Raw genomic sequence first — 24,016 nt, forward strand, 5'->3', positions numbered from 1 at the left:
TTACAGGACAGAGTAACAGTAACTTTGACACATGTACTGAATTCCGAGTGAAGTATTTAGGTGCTATTGAAAACTTAAAAGCCAGTTTATTTGAATGTCTTCAAGGACCACAAGATTTGATTAATTATATTGATTTGTCACAGGTAAGATAATGGAATTTAAAAGAATGCTTGTTAATTTATCTGTCATGAACAAACTTTTCCTTTGCATACATAATCGGGGGCTGGTTTAGCTCAGTGAGCTAGATAGCTGGTTTATGATGCAAGGCCAGCAGTGTGGGTTCAGTTCCCGTACCAGCTGAGAATTCTGCATTCTCCCTCAGTGTACCCGAACAGGCGCCAGAATGTGGCGACGAGGGGCTTTTCACAGTAACGTTATTGCAGTGTTAATGTAAGCCTGCTTGTGACAATAATAAAGGTTTTATATTGAATAACCTTCAGGAATTTAAGAACATAAAAAATAGGAGCAGGAGCTGACCACACAGCCCATTGAACCTGCTCTATCATACATTACCATCATGGCTGTTCACCACCTGTCAAAGAAGCAAATTCTGTGTAGTGACCTGTCAAATTGACATCCCATGTTTTCATGGGACACTGGCACAGGTACTCGACTGGTGGTCCAGCGGAAAGGGTTTACAGGGAAGCAGTAAAGGTTTTAAATTTTTAATATAGAGTAGGGAAGAATTTACAAGAAATTAAACAAGTCTAGATGTAACCAAAACAACAAGGAGAGCATAGCAGAGTTGGCTTCTGTAAACTAAAGGGAAGACATAAATATAGCCCGGGACTAAATAGAATTATAGAACCAGAGTATAAAAAGCAAAAAATGAAAGTGAGAGGAACTGTTATTAAAAGAGGGTTAAGCAGGGGCAGCACAGAGACACACTGGTTAGCACTGCAGCCTCACGGCACTGATCCAGGCTCTGGATCCCTGTCCGTGAGGGGTTTTCACATTTTCCCCGTGTTTGCGTGGGTTTCGCCCCCACAACCCAAAAAGATATGCAGGGTAGGTGGATTGGCCACGCTAAATTGCCCCTTGTAGAAGGGACTTTAGTTGGCGGATTAGTTGCCTTAATACCCTGTATTAATTTTAACCAGCTGCTTGACTATATTTCATGGAAATAGGCACTTGGCAAAGCATGATGGATATTTAGCCTGATTTCAGTCAAGAAGTTCTGTATCAAACAGTCAGAAGGTCATACAATGCAAACAAGCGTACAGCTGCACATTGTTTTGCTGACAGCATACAATTATTATTTTTCTTAGGCAAGGTACCCAAGGCTTGTTATTAAAATCTAACTTTTGATAGCCTGCTCGGTTTTCTGTCTTTTGATAATCTAAGGAATGCCTTCTGTCCTGGATATTGCCTACTGTATCATATTTATTGCCTGCCTTTACCTCTGAAAAGGAGGGACAATTGGAATGACTGTGGTCTCTCCAACCACCACACACCCAACTTTGTGTTTAATTAAAGGATCTTTGGCAAAAACGCGAAGTGCTGACTTATAATTTCTTTGACACCCTTAATTGGAAAAAGATAATTGGGTATTCTAAATTTATTTTAAAGAAGGGGGTTAAGCAATGCACACAGTGTCCTTAATAAAACAGCGGAATGGGAGACAATTGTATTGCACGGGATGAGAGACAATTGTATTGCGAGAAACAGTTCCGGTAGGGATTACTGAGATATTGCTGCAAGAAAATCAGAACTGTCAATTAAACGTTACAAGGTACAACATTTGAGTGAAAAGGGGAGGTGGAGCAGCTTTGCTCATTAGAGATAATATAATGGCAGTAGATTAGTGACACAGTCCTCAGTAAGACAAATAGAATCAATGTGGATAGAGATAATAAAGGATGAATCACAATAATGGGTGTCGTCTGAAGACTACCTAATAATGGTAGGGAGGTAGAAGAAGAGCTATACAAACAAATCAGTAAAAAGAGTAATGACCTTGGAGGATTTCAACTACCCTGGAGTTATGATGTGGAGATGCCGGCGTTGGACTGAGTGAGCACAGTAAGAAGTCTTACAACACCAGATTAAAGTCCACCAGGTTTGTTTCAAACACTAGCTTTCGGAGCACTGCTCCTTCCTTCACCTGAGGAAGGAGCAGTGCTCCGAAAGCTAGTGTTTGAAACAAACCTGTTGGACTTTAACCTGGTGTTGTAAGACCTCTTACCCTGGAGTTAGTCAGCAGAGGTAGGTAAAAGGGCTAAGGAAATGGAATTTCTAAAAGTGTCATTTATAACCCATAATCTAAGAAGCCGAACAAGAGAATAAACAATAGTCAACCAAAGCAAATAAGTAGGACAGCGTCTAGACAATATTGACCATAATATATTCATCAAGATAACTCAATGGGACATAAAATTGACAAAATTCAAAGTAATAGATTGTAGAGAGGCTAATTTTAAGGGGCTAAGACTAGAACTTGGGAAAACATAGTAAGGAACAATATTGCCAAACCATGGTGTGGAACAGCATGGGAAACATTTTACAGTGTTCAACATTGCCCAGGAATAATATATTCTGATAAAAATCAAGAACAAACTGAACACTAATGAGAGACCATGGATTAATAAAAACTTGGGGGAAAAATTGAGAATATGGAAAGAGGGAGATAGAATATGTCTTGGGAACTGTAGACCAGTCAGCTGAACATTAATAATAGGAAAGTTAATTGAATCCTTACCAAAGGAGAAAATCTAAAAACTAAAAATACAGGGCTGGATTCTCCTCTTCCCCAGCCACATGTTTCTCGGCAGCATGCCATTCACTGCGGGATTCTCTACTCCCGACGCTTGTCGAGTTTCTTTTCCATTGATGCCACCCACGCCTCTGGGAAATCTGTGGGCTGGGGTACGCTGCTGGTGGGCCCAGAGAATCATCATAGTTGGCGAATTCCGGTAATGTTGAATTGTCAGCGTAGATTTAAAGGGAAATGCTTTTGATTACCAACCTTATTGAATTATTTGAAGAGGCAAGAGAGATGGTTGGCCAGTCTAATGCAGATGTAATTTATCTGGATTTCCAAAATGCCTTTGATAAGGTGCCATATAATAGATGAATGAATAAGGCCAGAGATGTAGTCATGGGACAAGCAACAGAATAGATGCAAAACAAAAAAACACCAAGATGGACTAAAGTATAATAAGTATCCCTAATTTTTAAGGTCGTTTTGCTTTTGGTCGATGGCTGCTTTTCAGCTCTTAGCAGACTTTTTCTTTTTCTGCCTGCTGAACCTGGAGCTTATACCCTCCAACTTGGGTGTTTTAACTTCAAACCCAAAGATCTTCTGGAAAATCCCCACAGACAACCTCTCAGAATTCCAATCAAGGCTCCACCGTGAATTACTCGACTCTATGGTAAGAGGTTAGCTGAGATGTTCATTCAATTTTTGGATTAACTATTAATTTTATAATCAAACCTTTTGACTATGGGACCCATCTGAATAATTAAAGATTCTAATGAAGTCAGAACAGTTTTCTTCAGACTGCAGTTCCTCAGCTAAATAAAGGCCACTTTTTTATGGCTTTCACCCTCTGAACGCTCACCTCGCACGTCCCTTTGATCGTCCATTGTTTGAGGTGTTCTGGGAATTTCTGAAGCCCTTTTAATTACCTTCTCTTTACAATTTCAATCTTCCAATATTTTGCTTCCATATGTTTTAGTTTGGAAAAATGGCAGGTTCTTCTGCAGTGCTTGTTCTTTCTGTTGTAGCAATATGGAAAACTACCTTTTACACCATCAGAAGAGGAGAGTATTTTATATGTCTCCAAATATGGCATCAAAGTTGCATCTGCTGATCAATTTGTGAGTATATTAATCTTTCCTGTTTCCTTCTAATGTTATAATGGTGAGAAACCTTAAAAGATGCCGGAAATAAACAGATGCTCATTTCAAACAGTAATCACTTAGTATCAGGGTGCATGATCATGATTTCCCCTGACAATTCCTATGACTTTCTAATAACTGAGTAATGGGATGCAATTGTATTTTGCGAGAAAGCAATTATGGTAGAGATTACGGAGACATGGCTATAGGAAATCAGGACTGTCAATTAAACATTGCAAGGTATAAAATTGGAGTATTGCTGAAAAAGGATTTTTTTTTTGTCAAAGCTTTTCATCTTGAACTCATCAAGACAATTCGCAAGACCAAATGTAAAAAGGAAGAGTGCTGATTAGTTGGCAAGTGGACTCTGATTGGAGAATTCACCAGTTGATAGTAACGGGAGCTTAACTGCCAAGCATTGTTTGAAATTCAAATCAGTTACCTTCACTATGGTCAAGGCATTGCCCTAAGGAATGAACCAGTGAATGGCTGTCACTTATTTTGTTAGCTGAAACAGGCACAATGTGTGTACATATTTTTATTGTATGGAAAATACAGGTCCCTGTGTATTAACCTGGCTTCCAGTACAGGCAAATGCACCACACTGTGAGCTAACAGACTATGTTAAATTGGCTGTCAGCATAATTAAAAAAAAAAAATTTAGAGTACCCAATTATTTTTTCCAATTAAAGGGCAATTTGGTGTGGCCAATCCACCTAACCTGCACATCTTTGGGGTGTGGGGGTGAAACCCACGCAGACACGGGGAGAATGTGCAAACTCCACACAGACAGTGACCCAGAGCTGGAATTGAACCTGGGTCCTCAGGCAGCAATGCTAACCACTGTGCCACCTTCCTGCCCGTCAGCATAATTCTTACTAGGGTGAGGACTATTTAGCAAATGTTGTCCAATTGCATCTCATGTTGGCTATCTACAAGTGTACAGGACTCCTTTATAATCCATAATGTAAGAAACACAACATGGGAATATTTACTACTTGTACTATTTGGGGCAAACCAAATCAAACTTGCCCTTGCACCAGTTTTGCCCGTTGACTGCAATTTTGCATTGAATTGTCGATTTGCGTGATGGAATAAATAAATATTTAATATATCCTGTGACTAAGTATTATTGTGATTAACTGGAGGAAAACACTTCACATCATCATCTGCTAATCAATGTCAACAGATAAAAGACAATAGATGCCGACATCACAGTGCATACTTTACAATATTCTTGTTTAGATAAAAAAGAGGCAGAGTTTTTGGCTGACCATGGCATACCATGACCCAGCTACCAACAACCTGGCTGGGGTTGCGGGGATAGGGTAGGGGAGTGGGCTGAGAAAGGATGCTCTTTCAGAGTGTTGGTGCGCACTTGATGGCCAAATGGCCTCCTTCTGCACTGTAGTGATTCTATGATCGCTGTATTTTTAAGCAAGGAAAAAGGAACACCAGGGAGATAGAGATTCCAAGGTCATGGATGTAGTACTGGAAGTCTGAATGGTGGGGTGGACAGGACGAGAGATACCATGGTTCTGTGGGTGCCAGGGGACCTTCAAAAATAGCACTCAGAATAGCTCTGAGTAGGTAGCCAGGGAGGTCAGTTCCCAGCTGACTCCCAAGGACCTAGCAGCAATGCCATAACAAATTTAATGACCTCATGTGTGATTTCATCTTCCCAAGAAATAACCAGCCATTGCATCTCCAGCTTCTCATGTTGCTCAATGCAAAACAACCCATCAACCCACAGTCCAAAGATGTGCGGGTTAGGTGGATTGGCTATGCTAAATTGCCCGTAGTGTCCTAAAAAGTAAGGTTAAGGGGGGAGTTGTTGGGTTACGGGTATAGGGTGGATGCGTGGGTTTGAGTGGGGTGATCATTGCTCGGCACAACATCGAGGGCCGAAGGGCCTGTTCTGTGCTGTACTGTTCTATGTTCTATAATCACTCAACACCAGCCCATTGCTTTCAGGACTCAGTTAATATCTAGATACCACACCTCATTTTCACATAAATACAATGCTGCGATCCTCAAATCCAGTTATCATTACCTCCAGCCATTCGGTGATAGCTGGCAAATCATTGAAAAACATGTTACACAATCACTGAGACTCTGTCCTCTTGCAGGACAAGGTGGCACACAAAAGAAAGAAGTGGAGCAGAGCCACTGGGGAAGTTTGCCTACATCTCCTGAGCCCGATGGTTTGTCAGATGCCTATGGCAGCATTGAAAACATTCAGGATGACAGTCTGTCTGTTGCAGTCTTATGCCCCTTTCCAACTCCCACCTCACCCTGCTACCTGACATGATGAGCAATGTGCTGATGGTGTTACCAGGGATCTCTTGCTTTCCAACCCATCCCTCTCCACCTCCTTCATCCAACCTCCCTCTTTTGACTTTCTGCTTTCAAAAATGCAAGAAATGGTGTCTGTCCAGCTCAGCCGCCCCTGGACATGGTGCAGCAACAGCATTTATGAAGGCGTCCCCTAACACTTGCAGCCATCTCCTCCGATACTGCCATTGCATGTACCTTGAAGGCCAGTATAGATTTAGGAGCAGGAGATAATGAGTTACTGGGGAGAAGTAACATCTGGTTCACTAATGTCCGTGTGGAAGGAAATCTGCCATCCTTACCTGGTCTAGCCTACATGTGACTCCAGACCCACTAAATGTAGTTGACTCTTAACTGCTCCTCAAGGGCAATTAGGGATGGCAATAAATGTTGGCACAGCCTGCAACGCCCATATCCCATGAACACATTTTTTAAAAAGCCAGACCAGATGTTTTGTGTACTAGCTGATCAGGAGAGGTTGCAGATGGGTTCTACAGGGGATCGGATGAAGACTTTGATGGGACAACAAACAAGAAGATGTGGAAGATAAGGCATGAACTTATTGAAATGACCTATGTGGAACAAATTTGGAAAATAGGCGTCACATTATCAACCAGAGATATGTGATGTCATGATAGGATCCGTTCAGTTGCTTTTGTGCTTGTAGGGATGCCTGTGAAAATATCCTTCTTAAGATGGTATGCTGCGGACGTTCGGTGGTGGCCATGAAGTGAAGTTCGCACATAAGGTGCCTCCTGCCCTATGGGTGCTGTGCAGGTGACAAAATTATATAGTAGAAGAGTTATAATTCCTCCTTTGGTGGATTCCTCCTTTGGTGTGGGATATCGGGGCGGCACAGTGGGATTAAGGGACGGCTCTGTAGCACAGTGGTCAGCACTGTTGCTTCACAGCGCCAGGGTCCCAGGTTCAATTCCCAGCTTGGGTCACTGTCTGTGCGGAGTCTGCACGTTTCCCTGTGTCTGCGTGGGTTTCCTCCGAGTGCTCTGGTTTCCTCCCACAAGTCCTGAAAGACGTGCTGTTAGGGAATTTGGACATTCTGAATTCTCCCTCTGTGTACCCGAACAAGCGCCAGAATGTGGCGACTAGGGGATTTTCACAGTAACTTCATTGCAGTGTTAATGTAAGCCTACTTGTGACAATGAAGATTATTATTATATCTAAAGATTACCAAACGAGGAGTGTGTGAAGTAAAGGGCTCTCATCGGACTCCGAGGACAGGGGAAAACATAGCGGATGAATCTCTGTCGTCGTTGCCCGCTCGGTAGTGGACTGAGAAGTTTGTGGAGTTTTTGATGGGGGAATTTTGAAGTCAGAGATCTGCGGTCACTGACAGTCCTGCAAATGTGACTAAGTCAATTCGAACAGTTCTGGAAAGGGTGGATCACCGGTTGGAGGCGCAGATTTCGTCAATCCAGAAGGTGGAATGACAGTCACGGATCATGAAGATCAGATTGCCTCCTTGAGGCAGAGGTGATGATGTTGGCAGAGGGGCAAAAAAGTATGAAGGCCAAAATCGATGGCCTGGAGAATCGCTCCAGACGACAGAATTTGAGGATTGTCGGGCTGCCCAAGAGCACTGAAGGTGCGAAGGCCACAGAGTATGTGGCAAAGATGTTCGGGCAGCTGGTGGGGAAGGGGGTCTTTGCACACCCCCCAAAGTGGATTGCGCCCATCGGTCCTCGAGGAAGAAGCCCTAATCTGGGGAACTGTCACGGGTGATCATAGTCCAACTCCACAGGTACAAGGAAAAGATCCTGAGGTGGGCGAAGGAAACATGAGAATGCAGATGGGAAGGTCACACCGTTGGAATTTACCACGACTAGGGAGCGGAACAGGTGAAAAGGCAAGCGGGCTTTAATAAGGCCAAGGCGGCTCTTTAGAAGAGCAAATGGAAATTCAGAATGGTGTACCCGGCTCACCTGTGGGTCACGTATGGGAACAGAGACCATTATTTCGACATGCTGGGGGGGGCGAACAATTTCTCCAGGAGCATGGACAGGGGGACATTTGGATGTAATGGGTGGTTTCACCTGCGAGGTGAAATTTTGGATTTGTGTATTTTCTTCCAATTCTCGAAAGTGCATAATGAACAACACCCATGAATTGTAGAATCCCTCCATCCTTCCCCTCTGTTCAAATTTGACCTTCTCAAGAATTCCAGCAGGTCCCCCCGCCACGTCAGGGCACAGGGTGGAGATGTTACTCTCCAATCCTAACAGGATCCACCTTCGAGCAATAATTGAGGTGAAGGCTACAATATCTGCCACCGTGCCCGTTTCCAATCCCGGCTGATCCGGCACCCCGAATATGGCCTCCCGAGGGCCCAGGTCCACTTTCACGCACACCACTTCAGGGATTACCCTAAAAACCTCCTTCCAGTAATCCTCCAGCTTTGGACATGTGAATGTGATTTGCCCCCCCGCAATGTTCACACACATCTTCTACCCCCTCAAAGAGCCGGCTCATCCTCACCCTTGTAAGGTGCACTCTATACACCACCTTCAACTGTATGAGCCCCAACCTCGCACACGAGGTGGAGGCATTCACCCTCTGGAGCACCTGACAACAGAACCCCTTCTCCATACCCTTTCCCAACACTTCCTCTCACTTTGCCTCGATCCCTTTCAGCGGCACCTCCTTCTCTTCCAAAATAGCCTCGTAAACCGCCGATGCTACCCCCTTCTCCAGTCCCCCTGTCGTCAGCACCTCCTCCAGCAATGTGGAAGCAGAGAAGCGAGGTGGGAGAAAGGCTTGGCTGGTTATTTGGCGGGGTGGGGGTTATTTTCATTGTTTGTTGGGGGAATGAGCCTAAGGTGGTTGCGTTTCTTTGTTTGGTGTGGAGGAGGGATGGGAAATTGGTTGGTGTTCGGGGGGCGGAGCAGGGGGCGTTGGAGCCGGGAAGGAGTGGGATTAGGAGTGGGTTGCTGACGGTGAAGATGTGAAGGCCAGAGTACGTGGCAAAGATGCTTGGGCAGCTTGTGGGGGAGGGGGTGTTTGCACATCTTCCCAAAGTGGATGGAGGTGGGGATGGCTGGTTGGGTGGGCCTGGAATCTGGGAGAGGCAGGGCCCCGTTGGACTTGCTAATTGGTAGTGTTTGGATGATTGGGGGGTGGTGCCTATCGGGAGTTTTTGCACCTGGAAAAAATTAAGTATGACTAAAGCACGGTTGGATCCCGTTCGCTGGGCGGGGCCGGTTAACAAGACTGACAGGGGGCGTGGGGGGAGGGTGGTGGGGGTGGGGCTGGGGGTGGTGGTGAGAGACCCCCCCACGTTTGAATAGTAACGTGGAATGTGCGTGGGTTGTGTGAACCGGTGAATCAGGCGAGCGTCTTCTCGCATTTGAAGAGCTGGGGAGCCGATGTGCTGTTGCAGGAGGCCCACTTGAGGGTGAAGGATCAGGTGAAGCTTTGGAAGGGCTGCGTGAGTCAGGTGTTCCACTCAGACTTCGCTAGCAGGTCCCGGGGGTAGTGATCCTGGTGAGTAAGAGAATGAGAAGATGGAGAAGGTGGTGGTGGATCAGGGGGCAGGTACTTTATAGTAACGGTGCTTTGGAGGGGAAGTTGGTGGTGCTGGTCAGCCCCGAATTGGGATGCTGTTGGGTTTATGAAGAGGATGGTGGCTGCCATACCAAATTTGGATACGCTTCAGTTCATTTTGGGTGGCGTCTTAAATACTGTGTTGCATTTTAAGGTGGAATGGTCTAAGCTGTGCTTGCGGATGGGATGTATGCGGAGGATTCCACTCCGGAATCTCTGGTGAGTAGAAAGGAATTGCAGGTTTGACCTTGTGTGTACAGGGAAAGCGGTACAGCAGGTGAGAGAGGCAAAGGGGTAGATTATGAGTATGAGAATGCCATCTCCGCCAGCAGCGCAAGAGATTGTTTGGGTCAGGGATGGGGCAAGGGTGCTGGTGGTGGTGCTGGAGCAGGTGAGCAAAGCATTTGAGGAGGTTTATAAAAGGTTGTATAGGTCGGAGCCCATGACAGATGATCGGATACGAAAGATTTCTTGGGTGGGGGTTGGTGTGTCCTAGAGTAGGAAAGGAGGAGGGGGCAGGGCTGGGCTGGAGGAGCCAGTGGGGAGTGAGGAGGCTCGAGCGGCGATAGGGAAGATGCAAACGGGTAAAGCCCAAGGGCCGGATGGGTTCCCGATGGAGTTTTAAAAAATGTTTTTAGATCGGCTGGTGCCACTGTTGGTGGAGATGTTTCAGTATGTTGTGGCTAAGGAGGCACTCCCGGAGATGATGGGACAGGCATCCATTTTACTGGTGAAAAAAAGGATAAGGACCTGGTAGAGTGTGGATCATATAGGCCTGCTAAATGTGGATGTCAAGATTCTTTCCAAGGTGTTGATGCTTAGGTTGGAAGAGTGCTTCCCGCAGGTGATTGAGGACGATTAAACGGGACTTGTAAAGGGTAGGCAGTTGTTTGCAGCATTTGTTGAACGTGCTCTTGGTGCTCTCGCTGTCAGAAGGTAGGGAGCCAGAGATGGTGGTACAGCTGGACTCAAAGAAGGCATTTGAGCATGTAGAGTGGAGTTAGTTATTTGGGGTGTTGGAGAGGTTTGGTATTGTGCCTGAGTTTATGGCATGGGTTAAATTGTCATTTAGGCATTGGCACAGTGGCTAGTACAGCTGCCTCATGACGCTGAGGACCCAGGTTTGATCTCGGCTCTGGGTCACTGTCCATGTGGAGTCTGCACATGTCTGGGTGGGTCTCACCCCCACAACCCAAAAATATGTGCAGTGTAGGTGATTGGCCACGCTAAATTGGCCCTTAATTTAAAAAAAAAATTGGGTATTCTAAATATATATTTTTTAATTGTTACTTAGGGGACTGAAGGCAAGTAGACGAATGAATGAGGTGAATTTGGGGTATTTTTAGTTACATAGGGGAACGAGGCATGGTTGTCCCTTATCCCCCCTCCTGTTTGTGCTGGTGATAGAGCCCTTGGCAATTGCGTTGAGGTGCTCAGATACGTAGAGTGGGTTAGTTGCCCGGGGGGGGGGGGGGGGGGGGGGGGGGAAGCATGGGATGTCTTTGTATGCCAATGATTTGTTGTTGTACATATCCAACCCGGGTTCCATGGTGGGGATATAACAGGGCTGCTCAGGAGATTCGGGCCTTTTTCAGGTTATAAGCTGAATCTAGAAAAGAGTGAGTGCTTTTTTGGTGTCTTCGTTGGGGACGGGAGGTGGCTTGGGGGTTGCCGTTTTGGCTGGTGACTACCCACTTTAGGTACTTGGTGTGCAGGTGGCTCGAGACTGGGCCCAGCTTCGTAAATTGAATTTCACAGGCCTTGTGGGTAGGGTCAAGACGGATTTGTTGAAATGGGACATCCTCCCCCTGTCATTGGCAGGCGGTAAACATGAATATCTTGCCAGAGTTTTTATTTTTATTTCAGTGCTTACCGGTATTTTTGCTGAAAGCTTTTTTTTATGGGGGTAGAACGGTAGATTTTGACGTGTCTCTGGGCCGGTAAGGAGCAAGGATTCAGAAGACGGTGCTTCAGAGGGCAGCAGTCAGGGGTCTGGCCCTTCTAAACCTTTTGGATTATAATTGGGCGGTGGACAGCGAACACAGAAGATGAGGATGTGGGTGAGGATGGAAGCAGGCTCTAGTGGGGGGGGGGGGGGGGGGTTGTTGCGGGCACTGGTAACACTGCCACTTCTGTTTGCCCCAGATAAATAATTGGAGAGTTTGGTAGTGGTGGCCACGTTAAAGATGTGGAGGCAATTTCGGCAGCACTTTAGGTTAGGGGCGGAGTCGAAGCTGATACCAATCTGAGGGAATCACGGGATTGAGCCGGCAAGGCTGGATGATAGATTTCGGCGATGGGAGGTGGAGGGGGGGTTGATGGAAATGAAGGACTTATTTCTCGAAGGGCGGTTTGTGAGTTTGGAGTCGTCGATGGAGAAGTTTGGGAGTCCGCAGAAGGCTTTTAGATATATGTAGGTGCGGGATTTTGCGACAGTTTTGCCGACTTTTGTGGTGGCTGCATCCTCCTCTGTTGGAGGGCGTGTGGTCAGTGATGGGGCTGGAGGGGGGTTGGTCATCTCGGCGATCTATGGGAGGATTTGGCATCGTTGGCGGAGGTTAAAGCTAAGTGGGATGAGGAGCTGGGGATGGCATTGTGGTGTGAGGTGTTGTGGAGGGTGAAGGCCTCAACCTGGTGTGTGAGGCTAGGGTTGATACAGGTAAAGGTGGTACACAGAGCACACTGAAGAAGTCAAGGATGAACCGGTTGTTTGAGGGGGTGCAGGACTTATGAACTGTGTGGGAGCGGCCTGTCCAAGCATGTACATCTGTTCTGGTCCTGCCCGACGTTGGGAGAAATTTAGGAGGTTGTTTTTCAGCACTATGCCAACAATCCTGCATGTGGATTTGGAGCCCAGTCTCCTGGCGGCCTTATTTTGGGTGTCGGACTTGCTGGGGCTGCAGATGGGAATGGGAGTTGAAGTTTTACCCTTCACCTCGCTGATTGCTCGCATGCGAGTCATGTTGGCGTGGAGGTCAGCCACTCTGGCCCATGCCTCAGTATGGCTGGGGAACTTGATGGGAGTTCCTATACTTGAGGAAGGTTAAGTTCATTTTGAGAGGGGGGGGGGGGGGAAAGAGAGAGGGGTTCCACAAGAGATAGGGTCTGTTTATATTACACTTTAGAATTGGTTACAGTCAGCTGCTAGGGGGTGGGGTTTGTTGTGAGTTACTGGGGATGTTTTGTTGTTTTACTTTGTGGTGTTGTATATTTAAAATGATTAAAATATTTTTAAAAATAGATTTATGCCATTAAGGGATCGGAGGAGAGGTTCAATTCGAGGTGGAGGCTGTTTATCACCTTCAAGAATTGGTAGTCGTCAGCAAGCGGGGGCGGGGGAGAGGTTTGCATAAAGGAGGGACATATTTGTGGGAATATGTAATAGACTGAGTGTTTGTTGTAACATAAAAAATGTCTTGAATAAAAATATTTTCCAACAGGTTTGTTTCAAGCACTAGCTTTTGGAGCACTGCTCCTTCCTCAGGTGAATGAGCTGTGCTCCGAAAGCTAGTGTTTGAAACAAACCTGTTGGGACTTTAACCTGGTGTTGGAAGACTTCTTCCTGTGCTCACCCAGTCCAACGCTGGCATCTCCACATCAAAATTATTTTCAAGATAGAAATGGTGTGCTGTATCTGCTGTGCCCGAGGTGGTTCATGGCACTGTGCGGAACCTGAGTGTGATCGCCTTCAATATCATATCTGAATTTCACACCTATATTCTGGATTCGAGCTAAGCCAGGAAGAACGTTAAGCTAATCATCTATGGAAGCGTTTTCCACAGGCAATATATAAAACGTAAATTCGGCTTCTTAAACTGAAAATAGATGATTGGAAAGGCTATAATGATATATGGCAGTAAGATATTTAAAATAATATTTCTGCTATAACTTTTTAAAAAATGGCAAGAGCTGGTTTCATGGGCCAAATTATTTACATCCATTCCTGTTCTTCATGAACATTCTGCTTTGAAAGTCAGGTCACAGGTTTAGTTTGAAAGAAAACATCTTATCCCAGTTGTTTTGATATAGAATTCCCATTTTATCTTATCCAAACACATGTAAAGCAATAAATTCTATTAACATTTTTTCTTCTTTTTGGCAGGACATTTTGCACAGACATCCATTGTACTTGATAGTGCGAATGATCGGTTATGACGATGGCTTGGGAATGGGAAAAAGCCTCCTTGCTCTCAAAACCACCAATGAAAATCAGAATGAATATAGTATCTGTGTGTATCAATGTAATAGCCTGGTGAGAAATGTTTTTTCTCTTTTGTTTATCATTTGACCTTTAATCTCTTAAAAAATGTAGGTGGTTGGCATTTCAACCAGATCAATGCAGGAAACACAAGTTGCATCTGCTACTTCCTTATTAGTGATATTGTAAATGCATATATACACACATTGGACAGGTGACCAAAATGTGCAATTTGAATGAAGGAAACTAACCAAAACTAATTGTATGTGACTTTGGTGAATAATCCTACCTGATATGTGTGTCACATGTAGCTGAAGAACATCAGAAGGGTAACTGTTGGATCCTTGGAGGACTTGAGGTAATGGGTTTGGGGCAGGAAATGAAGACGTTGGAGATGTTACAGCTATGCTTGACTAGGAAAGAATGGAACACAGGGAGCGTCATAATGGTTAGCACAGCTCCAGGGTCCCAGGTTCGATTCCCGGCTGGGTCACTGTCTGTGCGGAGTCTGTACATTCTCCCCGTGTGTGCATGGGTTTCCTCCCAGTGCTCCAGTTTCCACCCACAGTCCAAAGATGTGTGGGTTAGGTGGATTGCCCCTTCATGTCAAAAACATGTTAAGTGGGGGTTACTGGGATAGGGTAGATACGTCAGCTTCAGTAGTGGCTCTTTGTAAGGGCCGGTGCAGACTCAATGGGCCGAATGGTCTCCTCCTGCACTGTAAATTCTATGATTCTATGGTATGGTTAACTGTATTAAAGGCTTCAAAATAGGTTGAGGGAAGGAATAGTGCACTCATCATAGAATATTTATTTGACTTTGATTCAGGACATTTCAGTGCTACAGCAGAGGAATTTGGGTGTCTGTGTACAAGAAACAATTAGCATGGAGGTAGTAAGTAATTGGGCAATTACTGCAAGAGGGGTTGGAGTATAAGAATAACAAAGTTATGCTGCAGTTGTACAGGGTTTTGAGACCACATCTGAAGTACTGCCCACAATTTTGGACCAAATTCTCAAGAAATGCAAGTGGAAAAAAGGTTCATTAGATTTCCTGGGATGAGGGGCTATCCTAATCTCTGGAGTTCAGAAGAATGAGGGGTGATCTCATTGAAACACAAGACTGAGAGCTTCAGAGGATAAAGACTCTCCTAGCTGGAGAGTCAAGTACTAAGGCATAAGTCCCAGGATTATGGAATTGTCATTTAGGACAGTGGTGAAGAAAAAGCTTTTACAATCAGGATTGTGAATCTTGTGGATGCTCAGTCATTGAGAATATTCAAGGTCAACAGATTTTAACTCCAGCAAATCAATGTTCGTGGAGATTGAGCAGGAAAATGCAATTATGCTCATGTTGATCCTATTGCTTATGTTACTTGTCAGCATCAAAGCAATGGCCAGAATGACTGAGGCATTTTGAGCACTGATACTCTAATTCCATTGCTAATTTAGGATCACATTCTCATAGCATTATTTTGAAATTGATTGTGGCTGGCCTAATATTTGGCTGAACCTATGAAGCTCATTAAACATGTTAGAAATATTCACATATTTAATCAATTTATGTCTTGTGTAATCTAAAAAAGAAATTAGGCATTAACAAATAAAATTACATTCATAAATAGTCATCGTGATTGAGTAATCCAATCCTTTTCTGTTTCAGGAACAAGCTCAAACAATCTGCAAAGTTCTGTCCACTGCATTTGATTCAGCACTTTCCTCAGAGAAATCCTAAAATGACTAGTCTAAAGAATAAGTTTGGTAACTCATGATGTAGTTGCTTTGGTTATATATCTATGTTTGACTGCTTTCAACTACTATTGCTACCTTAGATCTGTGAACTAACATAAATTCTGAGATTTGAAGTTGCCAATATTTCAATTACTTTCATTAAAATGAGAAATATTGGTCTGTTTGTTGTATTATGCAAGTCTCCAATTTCACAGCAGTCTTTTAATGGGTTACATTACTATTTCAATTGCAGAATGATTTAACTGTCAATTATTCTCATGGTTCCTTGAAGTAGACTGAAGTTTACTGCAGGCTTAAAGAAAATAAAAGTTTAGAAAATGCAAATAATCACTGAAATGTAATAAATTTGTAGGAATCATGAAGCATTGCTTTGTGTAGTAATATTTCTTGGTCGGTGTTGGACCAATATTTTTGGTCGGTGTTGGACCAATAATGAATAAGTTAGGTAATTTTATACTACATTGTATAATGATCAATCTATGTATGTACCTTGGCACTAATGTCTTTTTAAGCTAGATATATTTTACAAATATTGTATAGGTCAATACTGGTTTCTAAAGTAAACAGCATTGCATTTCTTGCCTTTTCAAATTAAGTAAAAAAATAAGCAACATTGTAGCAGTTTATATTGTAAGTTGTTACAAATAAAAGAAATATAGACATGTAAATTGCTCTACTTCCTATTAATATCGATCAGTCATAGAGGTGACAAAATGCTTTCTGTAGCCGATCAAACGAATAACATAGTCTTTTGAATGATGGATAAAGGAGCTGTCCTTTGATTAAATGAAAGGTTATTTACATAATTACCCTAAAGGTGGAGACCTCGCCAAGGTGCCGTTTAGTACTGGCCCACATTTGTAACGGCACCTGGGGGATTCTCCCAGGCCATTGGAGCCCGTGTGGTCGGTGACAGAGCAGGGTGGCACACTGGATCTCCATCTGGTACCACAACACTGCCTGGGTGCCAGGTATCGGGCCCAGGGGGCCTTATCAGGTGGAGAAGTGAGGGGAATTCCTGGAGGTCTCCCAGAGATAGGGCTGGTGAGAGGGCGGGGGGAGAAAGAGGAGAGGAGAGATCAGGGCATCTTTCCCAAATAGCACCCCAATCGGTGAGGAGCCTCCTTGCTGGCGAGCCACTTGCCAGCAGAAAGTGTGGCTTCTGCAGACAGAATCTCCTGGGCCAAAATAAATGGAAAAGTGCCATTGAAGAGCAAGATGTTTCTTGGTGCTGCAGCACGGTGGCATAGTGGTTAGTACTGCTGTCTCACAGCTCCAAAGACCCAGGTTCAATTCCTGCCTCGGGTGACTGTGTGGAGTTTGTACTGCCGCGTCGACTCTGCATGGGTTTCCTCCGGGTACTCCCGTTTCTTCCCACAGTCCAAAACTGTCCAGTTTAGGTAGATTGGCCATGATAAATTGCCCTTAGTGTCCAACTGTTAGGTTGGGTTACCTAGTTACAGGGATAGGGTGGAAGTGTGGGCTTAAGTAGTGTGCTGTTTCAAGGGCCGGTTTAGACTTGATGGGCCAAATGGTATCCTTCTGCACTGTAAATTATATGATTCTATAAACGCACCCAAAACCAGAATTTCTATAATTTTTACAATATTGTGAAAATCAAGTAACATTCAAATTTGAGTTATATGTTGAATAATGAAGTGATCTCATGTAGCATAGACAGTAATCCAGCAGCTACTGTAATTTCAGAGCAGCTCATGTCTTTCATCTCCCAAATGTACTCAACAAACAAAAGACTCGTACAAGCTAATATTCCCAGCCTGGAAACTATTTATTGATTCAGGTGAAAATTTAACACATGAAATAAATTCTACTGATTTAAAACTGCAGATATAAAGCTTTGTAGAAGAATTTAAATGTAGATGGTACTTTATTATTAGAGTGAATATTTTTGTAGAACAAGATTGACAATAACATGCTGGTAGTGATCATCTGCTGGGATTCTACGTAAGTGCATAGTTCTGTTTCCTGTTTTCCTCATCTGGGTCAAGTCAAGAAAACCAATCCCGTTTCAAATTGCGGTATATTTAAAAAAAAGGTTTATATCTTCATCCCCAAGTATTTTAGTCTGGATTTCGTTTAGTGCTAAAATTGCACTTTGGTCCCATCTGCTTAATCAGAAGAGCTGAACAGAGGAATTTACCATGGGCAATTAAGGAGAGAACTATGCATGGATCTCTCAAATTTAGACTTTAATAACATCGAATTGAATTGTACCAAATCTACTGATTAACAAAATTGTTAATAATTATAGCAGCTTTATGTTGATGTAATAGATGGATGGACATTTAAATAGATGTATTTCGGAACTTCAGATTTTGTACAGTATTTCATCAGGTGCTCACTATTCCTTCACCAATAGTGAATTCATTTGGCCTCATCTTCAAAATCTGTACAAAACACCTGCACTGCTGAAGCAGGCAATGCTTTAATAACAGTTTATGACATTTTGGGATTAACTCCAATGTTAAACTGGGATGTACAATACATTACACATGCTCTAATTATCAAATCAATGCAATGAAATCAGAAGTATTATAGGATTTAACATTTACAATATATATATAAATATATACAGTTGCTCTGCAACAAACAGCTTGTGATCCATTTTACACTATGTTTCAAACAGATTTTTTTCAGCTCCAAGTACCACTCAATGACGACAGTAGATGGCACCAGTTATCCTGTCTAGAGATTTTTATGGTCCTTTTAATCATTCATAGAGAGCAATAATTCTGAATGATGTCAACATCTTCAGTATTAATTCACATTGCATACAAGAATTCTGTTTTTTGACAATAATTACAGCCAAATCTAGTTAAAACTGAGAGGATACAACTTTTAAATTTACTGCAAACCCAAAAGATTTTTCAAATTTTAATTCCTATGCATTGGAAGCCAGGCTGACACTTTAAAAAAAACTTGACCACTTATGTAACAAATCTAAAACTTTAAAAGAATAGTTTTATAATGCAGGCCAATAAAATCATTGCAAAAAAATGAGATGAAAGTTTACTACAAATGATTTGCACTGTGTATTATTTTTAATTTATTTTTCTTAACAATTGTTTAAAGTTCTGTTTTTAAGTAATAAAAAGAATCAACAATTCTATGCAGAACTTTTAAAAATAAAGTCTGCAACAAATTTTGAATACTTTTGCAAACCGATTTAGCTGTTTAAACACTATTTTGGTTAAACAGTTTAATGCAACAAAACACTAAGACTGTACAAAATGCAAAGAGGGCCCCGAATAACCATATCTGAATTTCTGAGATAAACTTTCCCTCTTCTGAAGAACAACCATTGGGGATATTAATGCTGTTCATTAGCTGCCTTTTGAAAATGTTCATAATTACTAGGGACCTGTGTTCATGAATGAAGTTAGGGAAATTTAATTTGTAATGGAAATGACAGCATTTAAATAAAAGTCAATGTGGAAACAGTGGTACTCTTAGATTCGTAGTAGTATTTTAAGGCTTTAAGTTATGAAATTCACCCAAACAGCATGCTTACTAAATTCATTACCTGATTTATGGAATCTATATCATAGTTTTGATCAGTATGAGTGTTCTCCAGCTTTGCTCCACTGTTAATGCTACATACTTGCAATGGATTTTGATTTTCAGCATGTTTTTACAATTAGTGAGTGACACAAGATAAGTCATTATTCATGAACAATTAACATTCTTTCTATTCCCAAGAACCTACATGCACCATAACAAATTGACAGAAATGAAATGTCCACAATTTAGAATGAATCTCCAGTTGTACTGAAAGTGCAAATAGTTTATCAAGAATACATATTTAAGAACTAGTTACTTATAACATCTTCCAGCTAAGAAGTGATTTGTCTATTGAGTCAAACATAGATATTTTCCTCGTCATCTGATGGTATGGATGGTAATTTCCTCAACTTCTTTAAGCAAGCTCAGTCGGCAATGAAGTGCACAAATGTCACAGGGAATACACCCCTTCGCTTTGGGTCTCCTTCAATGTGGCCAATCTACAGAAAAACAAATAATTCAGTGTATTCAGAGAGTGTGGTTTTAGTAACAGCAAAGGGGAGTCAGTTGATTAATAAAGATAAACTTATTTATTAACACACTAGTATGTACACAAGGGACCCGGTTGAAAGTCACCGGTCCTTTCACATTGTCGACTGTTACATTCTGCCAACCTTATATACAATGTAACCCCACCCCGTAGTTAGCAGGGGAGTTCAGAGTCCTCGAGCAGATGGAGAATATTAACAAACTTGTCCCGTGTGGGTTACTAGAGATAATGCTCAAGATAATGTTTAAAAATTTATCCTTTCATGGGATGTGGCCATTGCTAATCTTTGTTGCCCACCCTTAGTTGCCCTTCAAATTAATAGCTTGCGAGGCCATTTTGGAGGGACGTTAACGACACTGGAATGACATGTAGCTTTCAATTTCAGATCCTAATTGAATTTAAATCTACCAGCTACCCATGGTGTGATTGGCACCCGTGTCCCCAGAGCCTGGCCCTTTGGGTTACTAGTCCAGTGACATTATCACTATGCTGCCGTCTTCCCCCAAATAATAAGTCTGTGTTTTTATTAAACAATCATTGTATTTTCACCTGGATTATCTCTACTGTTAAACTAATATCAAGCACTATATTTCCACATTTAAAATCTAATAAAGGTATTAGTAATGTCATTGAAAATGAGTCACACAAATTATAGTAATTTTCTTGAAATCTGTTAAGAAAGATACATGTACAAACTTGTTTGGAGGAGCATTATTCAATGTTTATTTCATATCCAGACTGCAAATGCCCTCCAAATTCTTGGCATAAATTTCTCACCAAGTATATACAAGTAGATAAATTCTCTGCAAGTATTTACAGATGCCCAATGGCATTGCAGTACGTAGTCATACAATATAGAGATTATAAAGTATTAAACTATTAAGAGACCATAACTAATTTCTTCTCTTCAGTTCCTTAATTTCCTCAACAAGAAAATATACAGCACTCCTCAATCAGCTGGTATTATCCACCGCTTCAGAAAGCATGCCTTCAGAATTCCATCCAATCATATATCATCCAATTTAGTGGAGTTCAAACATAGTTGAGACTCATCTCTGCTCCCCCACGTCTGAGGTGTTTGAACATTTATGGTTTAGTCAGATCTGGCTAGACCACAAAGCATTATCAGGTCCTGCTTTCCTTTACCAAAGTTGCTCACTATTCCAAGATCACCCTGGACTGCAAAAATAATTATGGATTCTTTTCTGCACCACAAACCATCTTCTTAACTCCTCTCTCCTGCCTCCTCCATCCTCACCTCTAACAAGTACAAGTGGTTTCTGGACTACTTTGTCATTACAATCGAGGCCATCCGTGCTGCTATTTCCTTCCCTGTTAGGCCAAAGACAGTGCCCCTCCACTTGCATTTCTTTCTCTAATTTTTTTAAATCCCACTTGATGCCCCTGCTAAGCTAATTTTGTTTATGAGACCCATCTCTTGCTCCCTTAATCTCAATTCCAAATTACTGACCCCTCCCCCCTCCCAATTTCCCTTTTTGGCCCCCCACGTAAATTGGGAAAACTCTAATCAGGTTTTGATGATAAATTAGACTCCTGAAGTGCAAGTGAGACCGGCATTTTATTTTGCAATTACCCTGTAGATCATGGCATATAAGTCGATCTTTGAAGGTTTCATAAATCCGTCGAAAATAAAAACAAGAGATTGACTTATACGGGGTATAAAGCATGAACTGTTGGTGTAGACAATCAGCATTTTGAAATGTGACACAAAAAACACCGCTAATTCATATCAAATTAATGTGACATGTCTTATTGAATGAATCAATTGTACAAAGCTATCTTTAACCATTTGAGCGTTTAAAACCGCCTCTTTGCGGGGGCTCCATATCATGTCCTGCCCCCTGGTGTTGTGGCACCCCCAATGATGCAGAATCCTGCCCTGAATGACCTCAATGGCCTCCTGATCCCACCCACCCACCCTCGCCTCACACAATGCAAAGCACAGGAACCCAAATTCCCAGCCCAGACTTCTCACACTCAGCCCGGCTGCCTGGCTGGCCTCTGGTTCTTGTAGAGTCTCCCCGCTCCCGCTAGCCACTGCTGCCAAGACAACGCTGGGGCTTGCCTGGCTTTCTTTGCACCTCCCGATTATGCTCTGTTCGCCTCTCGGCTCTCACTTGCGTGGTCGTGCCTTGACCCTCAACCGTCAACAATTGCGTGTGCTCCTAGCTGGATAATTAGCTGCTGGCTATCCGGCCAGGCTACTGCTCTCTCTCTCGCCGCCCAGTCCAACCCCCTCAATCTCAGCCCTGCCTGGCTGGCCTCCGGCTCTGGTCAAGTTGCCTCTCTGGCATCTTGCGGCTCCCCGATTCCGAGACGTGATGTTGGCGTTTGCCTGGTCTTCTTTGCACCTCCCGATTGCTGCTCGGCTCTCACTCGGGTGGCCGGGCCTCGAGCATAGACGACCACATATGCTCCTGGTTGGATACCGCTGCTGGCTATCTGGCCTGGCCTCTGCTCTCTCCCTCAGCGCCTGGTCCAGTTGCTGCCTAGTCCAGCCCCCTCACTCTCACCCCTGCCTGGATCGCCTCTGGTCAAGTCCTCCCGCTGACCGCTGCTCCCAAATTCTCCGGGGCACGATGGCGGAGCTTGCCTGGTCTTCTTCACACCTCCCGATACTGCTCTACTCACCTCTCGGCTGTCGCTCGATTAGCCGGGCCTTGACGACTCCATGTGTTCCTGGCTGGCTGCTGCTGGCTATCTGGCCTGATGACCTCTGTCCTTTTTGTTTGCTTGTCCACCTTTCTTCAGCCCTGGCCTGGAGATAGAGAGTTGTTCCTCTGCTCCCCTTGACGACCGTTGGCCAGCTCCTCTCCTCGCTGAAGGCTTTGCAGCAGATACGGACTTATACAGTCACCTCACAATCTGGGGCTCCCCCGTTGGCCGGGGCCCTGCATTGTAGCACTGTGTATTTCATTGTAAGTCCACCTCTACATGTACTAACCTTCAGGAGAAGGGAAGTGAAATATGCATTCTGGAGTGAAAAACTGGCGACAAAAGAGTTACACATAGAGTGTCTCTAATCAGAGTATTTGGAAACAGGAGATGTCCAAAACTGGACATTTTTATAAACTGCCATGCATCAAATTTAATTCTTCTTAGATGACTATGGTAACTTACTGGCTTGTTCGGTTAGGTGCTGCATTGGTGATCTGATAGTTAGCAACTCCATGCACTGGTCTTTCTCCATGCTCAAAGCAACCCTTGGTCAACCTGACCTAACTCAGACCGATCTACATAGAATTGCCCAACCCGAAAACCGGCAATATACATATTCCTACCTGGATCCGATCCAGAGGTTGCAATTTTTGAGACTGCATCTGTGCAGAATTCCGTAGCTTAAGAGGGGGTCGACTTTTACACTGAGTACATGTAAACGCATGTTTTTAAGCGCAAAGAAAATGGGCTTGTCTTATACACTGGGCTGAATTATACAGCACAATCTCTGGTATCTCACCATTATGGTATTTTGAAGGGTAGAAGACAAAGAACTGTCTGTGTCAGAAAGTGATTTTATGATTCTTTAACATAATCTTGACAATGTTATCAATATCTTGCACACCAACTTACCCACCATTCTGGATCTTCCTCACCATCAACAATAATAATCTCACCCTCTGAGAAAGTGAGCTCATCGGGGTTATCTGCACTACAGTTATAAATTGCTTTCACGCGTCTTGGTTTTGATTTCAACTAAAATAACAGAAAACAAAGAATCACAGAATGAAGCAGGCCACAAATATAAATAAAATTATGAATGTTCCAGACTGAATTGAATAAATGACTGCCTAAAGAAAATTACACATCTTTAAGATTGGACATTCTTAAAGCAAACATTTATGTCTGTACACATGTCAAATAATTGTGATTATATGACTCGAGAATGCACAATGATACAAATTTCAAAAATGGTGGATATTTCAAATGTTTATGAGAGTTTGCCACACAAGCATGTAACATATACAATAAGCAATCTATCGGCTCTGCATTGACGGACTGAATGAAATCACTCACTCCACTTATCAGTTTTAATCTAGCCTGACTGTATCAGTCAATTGCATCATCTTCTGTGACATGGCTTAGATGTATCATTTTTCTCTGGAGAATAATGCGGGTTGATTTAATTTACACTTGTAAGGGTGGTTTCTTCCATGACGATATAAAGCTCCACTTAAAAGAACACTCTCAATTGAGATTTCCCTCTCCTAATAAATATCCCGTTGCACACTAACCCTAATCTAT

General features: G+C 43.1%; 2 protein-coding genes across 2 annotated transcripts in view; one reads left to right on the top strand and one right to left on the bottom strand.

The window, feature by feature from the left end:
* itgb1bp1 (integrin beta 1 binding protein 1) overlaps positions 1-16,349 on the top strand; it is a 38,914-nt gene extending 22,565 nt beyond the window's left edge. Inside the window, exons 4-7 of the mRNA XM_038800286.1 lie at positions 7-143; positions 3,727-3,819; positions 13,835-13,984; positions 15,593-16,349. Coding sequence (XP_038656214.1) covers positions 7-143; positions 3,727-3,819; positions 13,835-13,984; positions 15,593-15,664 — 452 coding nt within the window. The 3' untranslated portion in view covers positions 15,665-16,349. The remainder of the gene's footprint in view (positions 1-6; positions 144-3,726; positions 3,820-13,834; positions 13,985-15,592) is intronic.
* A 1,102-nt stretch (positions 16,350-17,451) lies between these two features.
* The window catches only part of asap2a (ArfGAP with SH3 domain, ankyrin repeat and PH domain 2a), a 211,872-nt gene continuing 205,307 nt past the window's right edge, over positions 17,452-24,016 (bottom strand). Inside the window, 2 exon segments of the mRNA XM_038800288.1 lie at positions 17,452-19,703; positions 23,345-23,467. Of these exon segments, the coding sequence (XP_038656216.1) occupies positions 19,629-19,703; positions 23,345-23,467 (198 nt within the window). The 3' untranslated portion in view covers positions 17,452-19,628.

Source organism: Scyliorhinus canicula, chromosome 6 (assembly GCF_902713615.1).
Source record: "Scyliorhinus canicula chromosome 6, sScyCan1.1, whole genome shotgun sequence".
In the NCBI taxonomy this organism is placed as follows: Eukaryota; Metazoa; Chordata; class Chondrichthyes; order Carcharhiniformes; family Scyliorhinidae; genus Scyliorhinus; species Scyliorhinus canicula.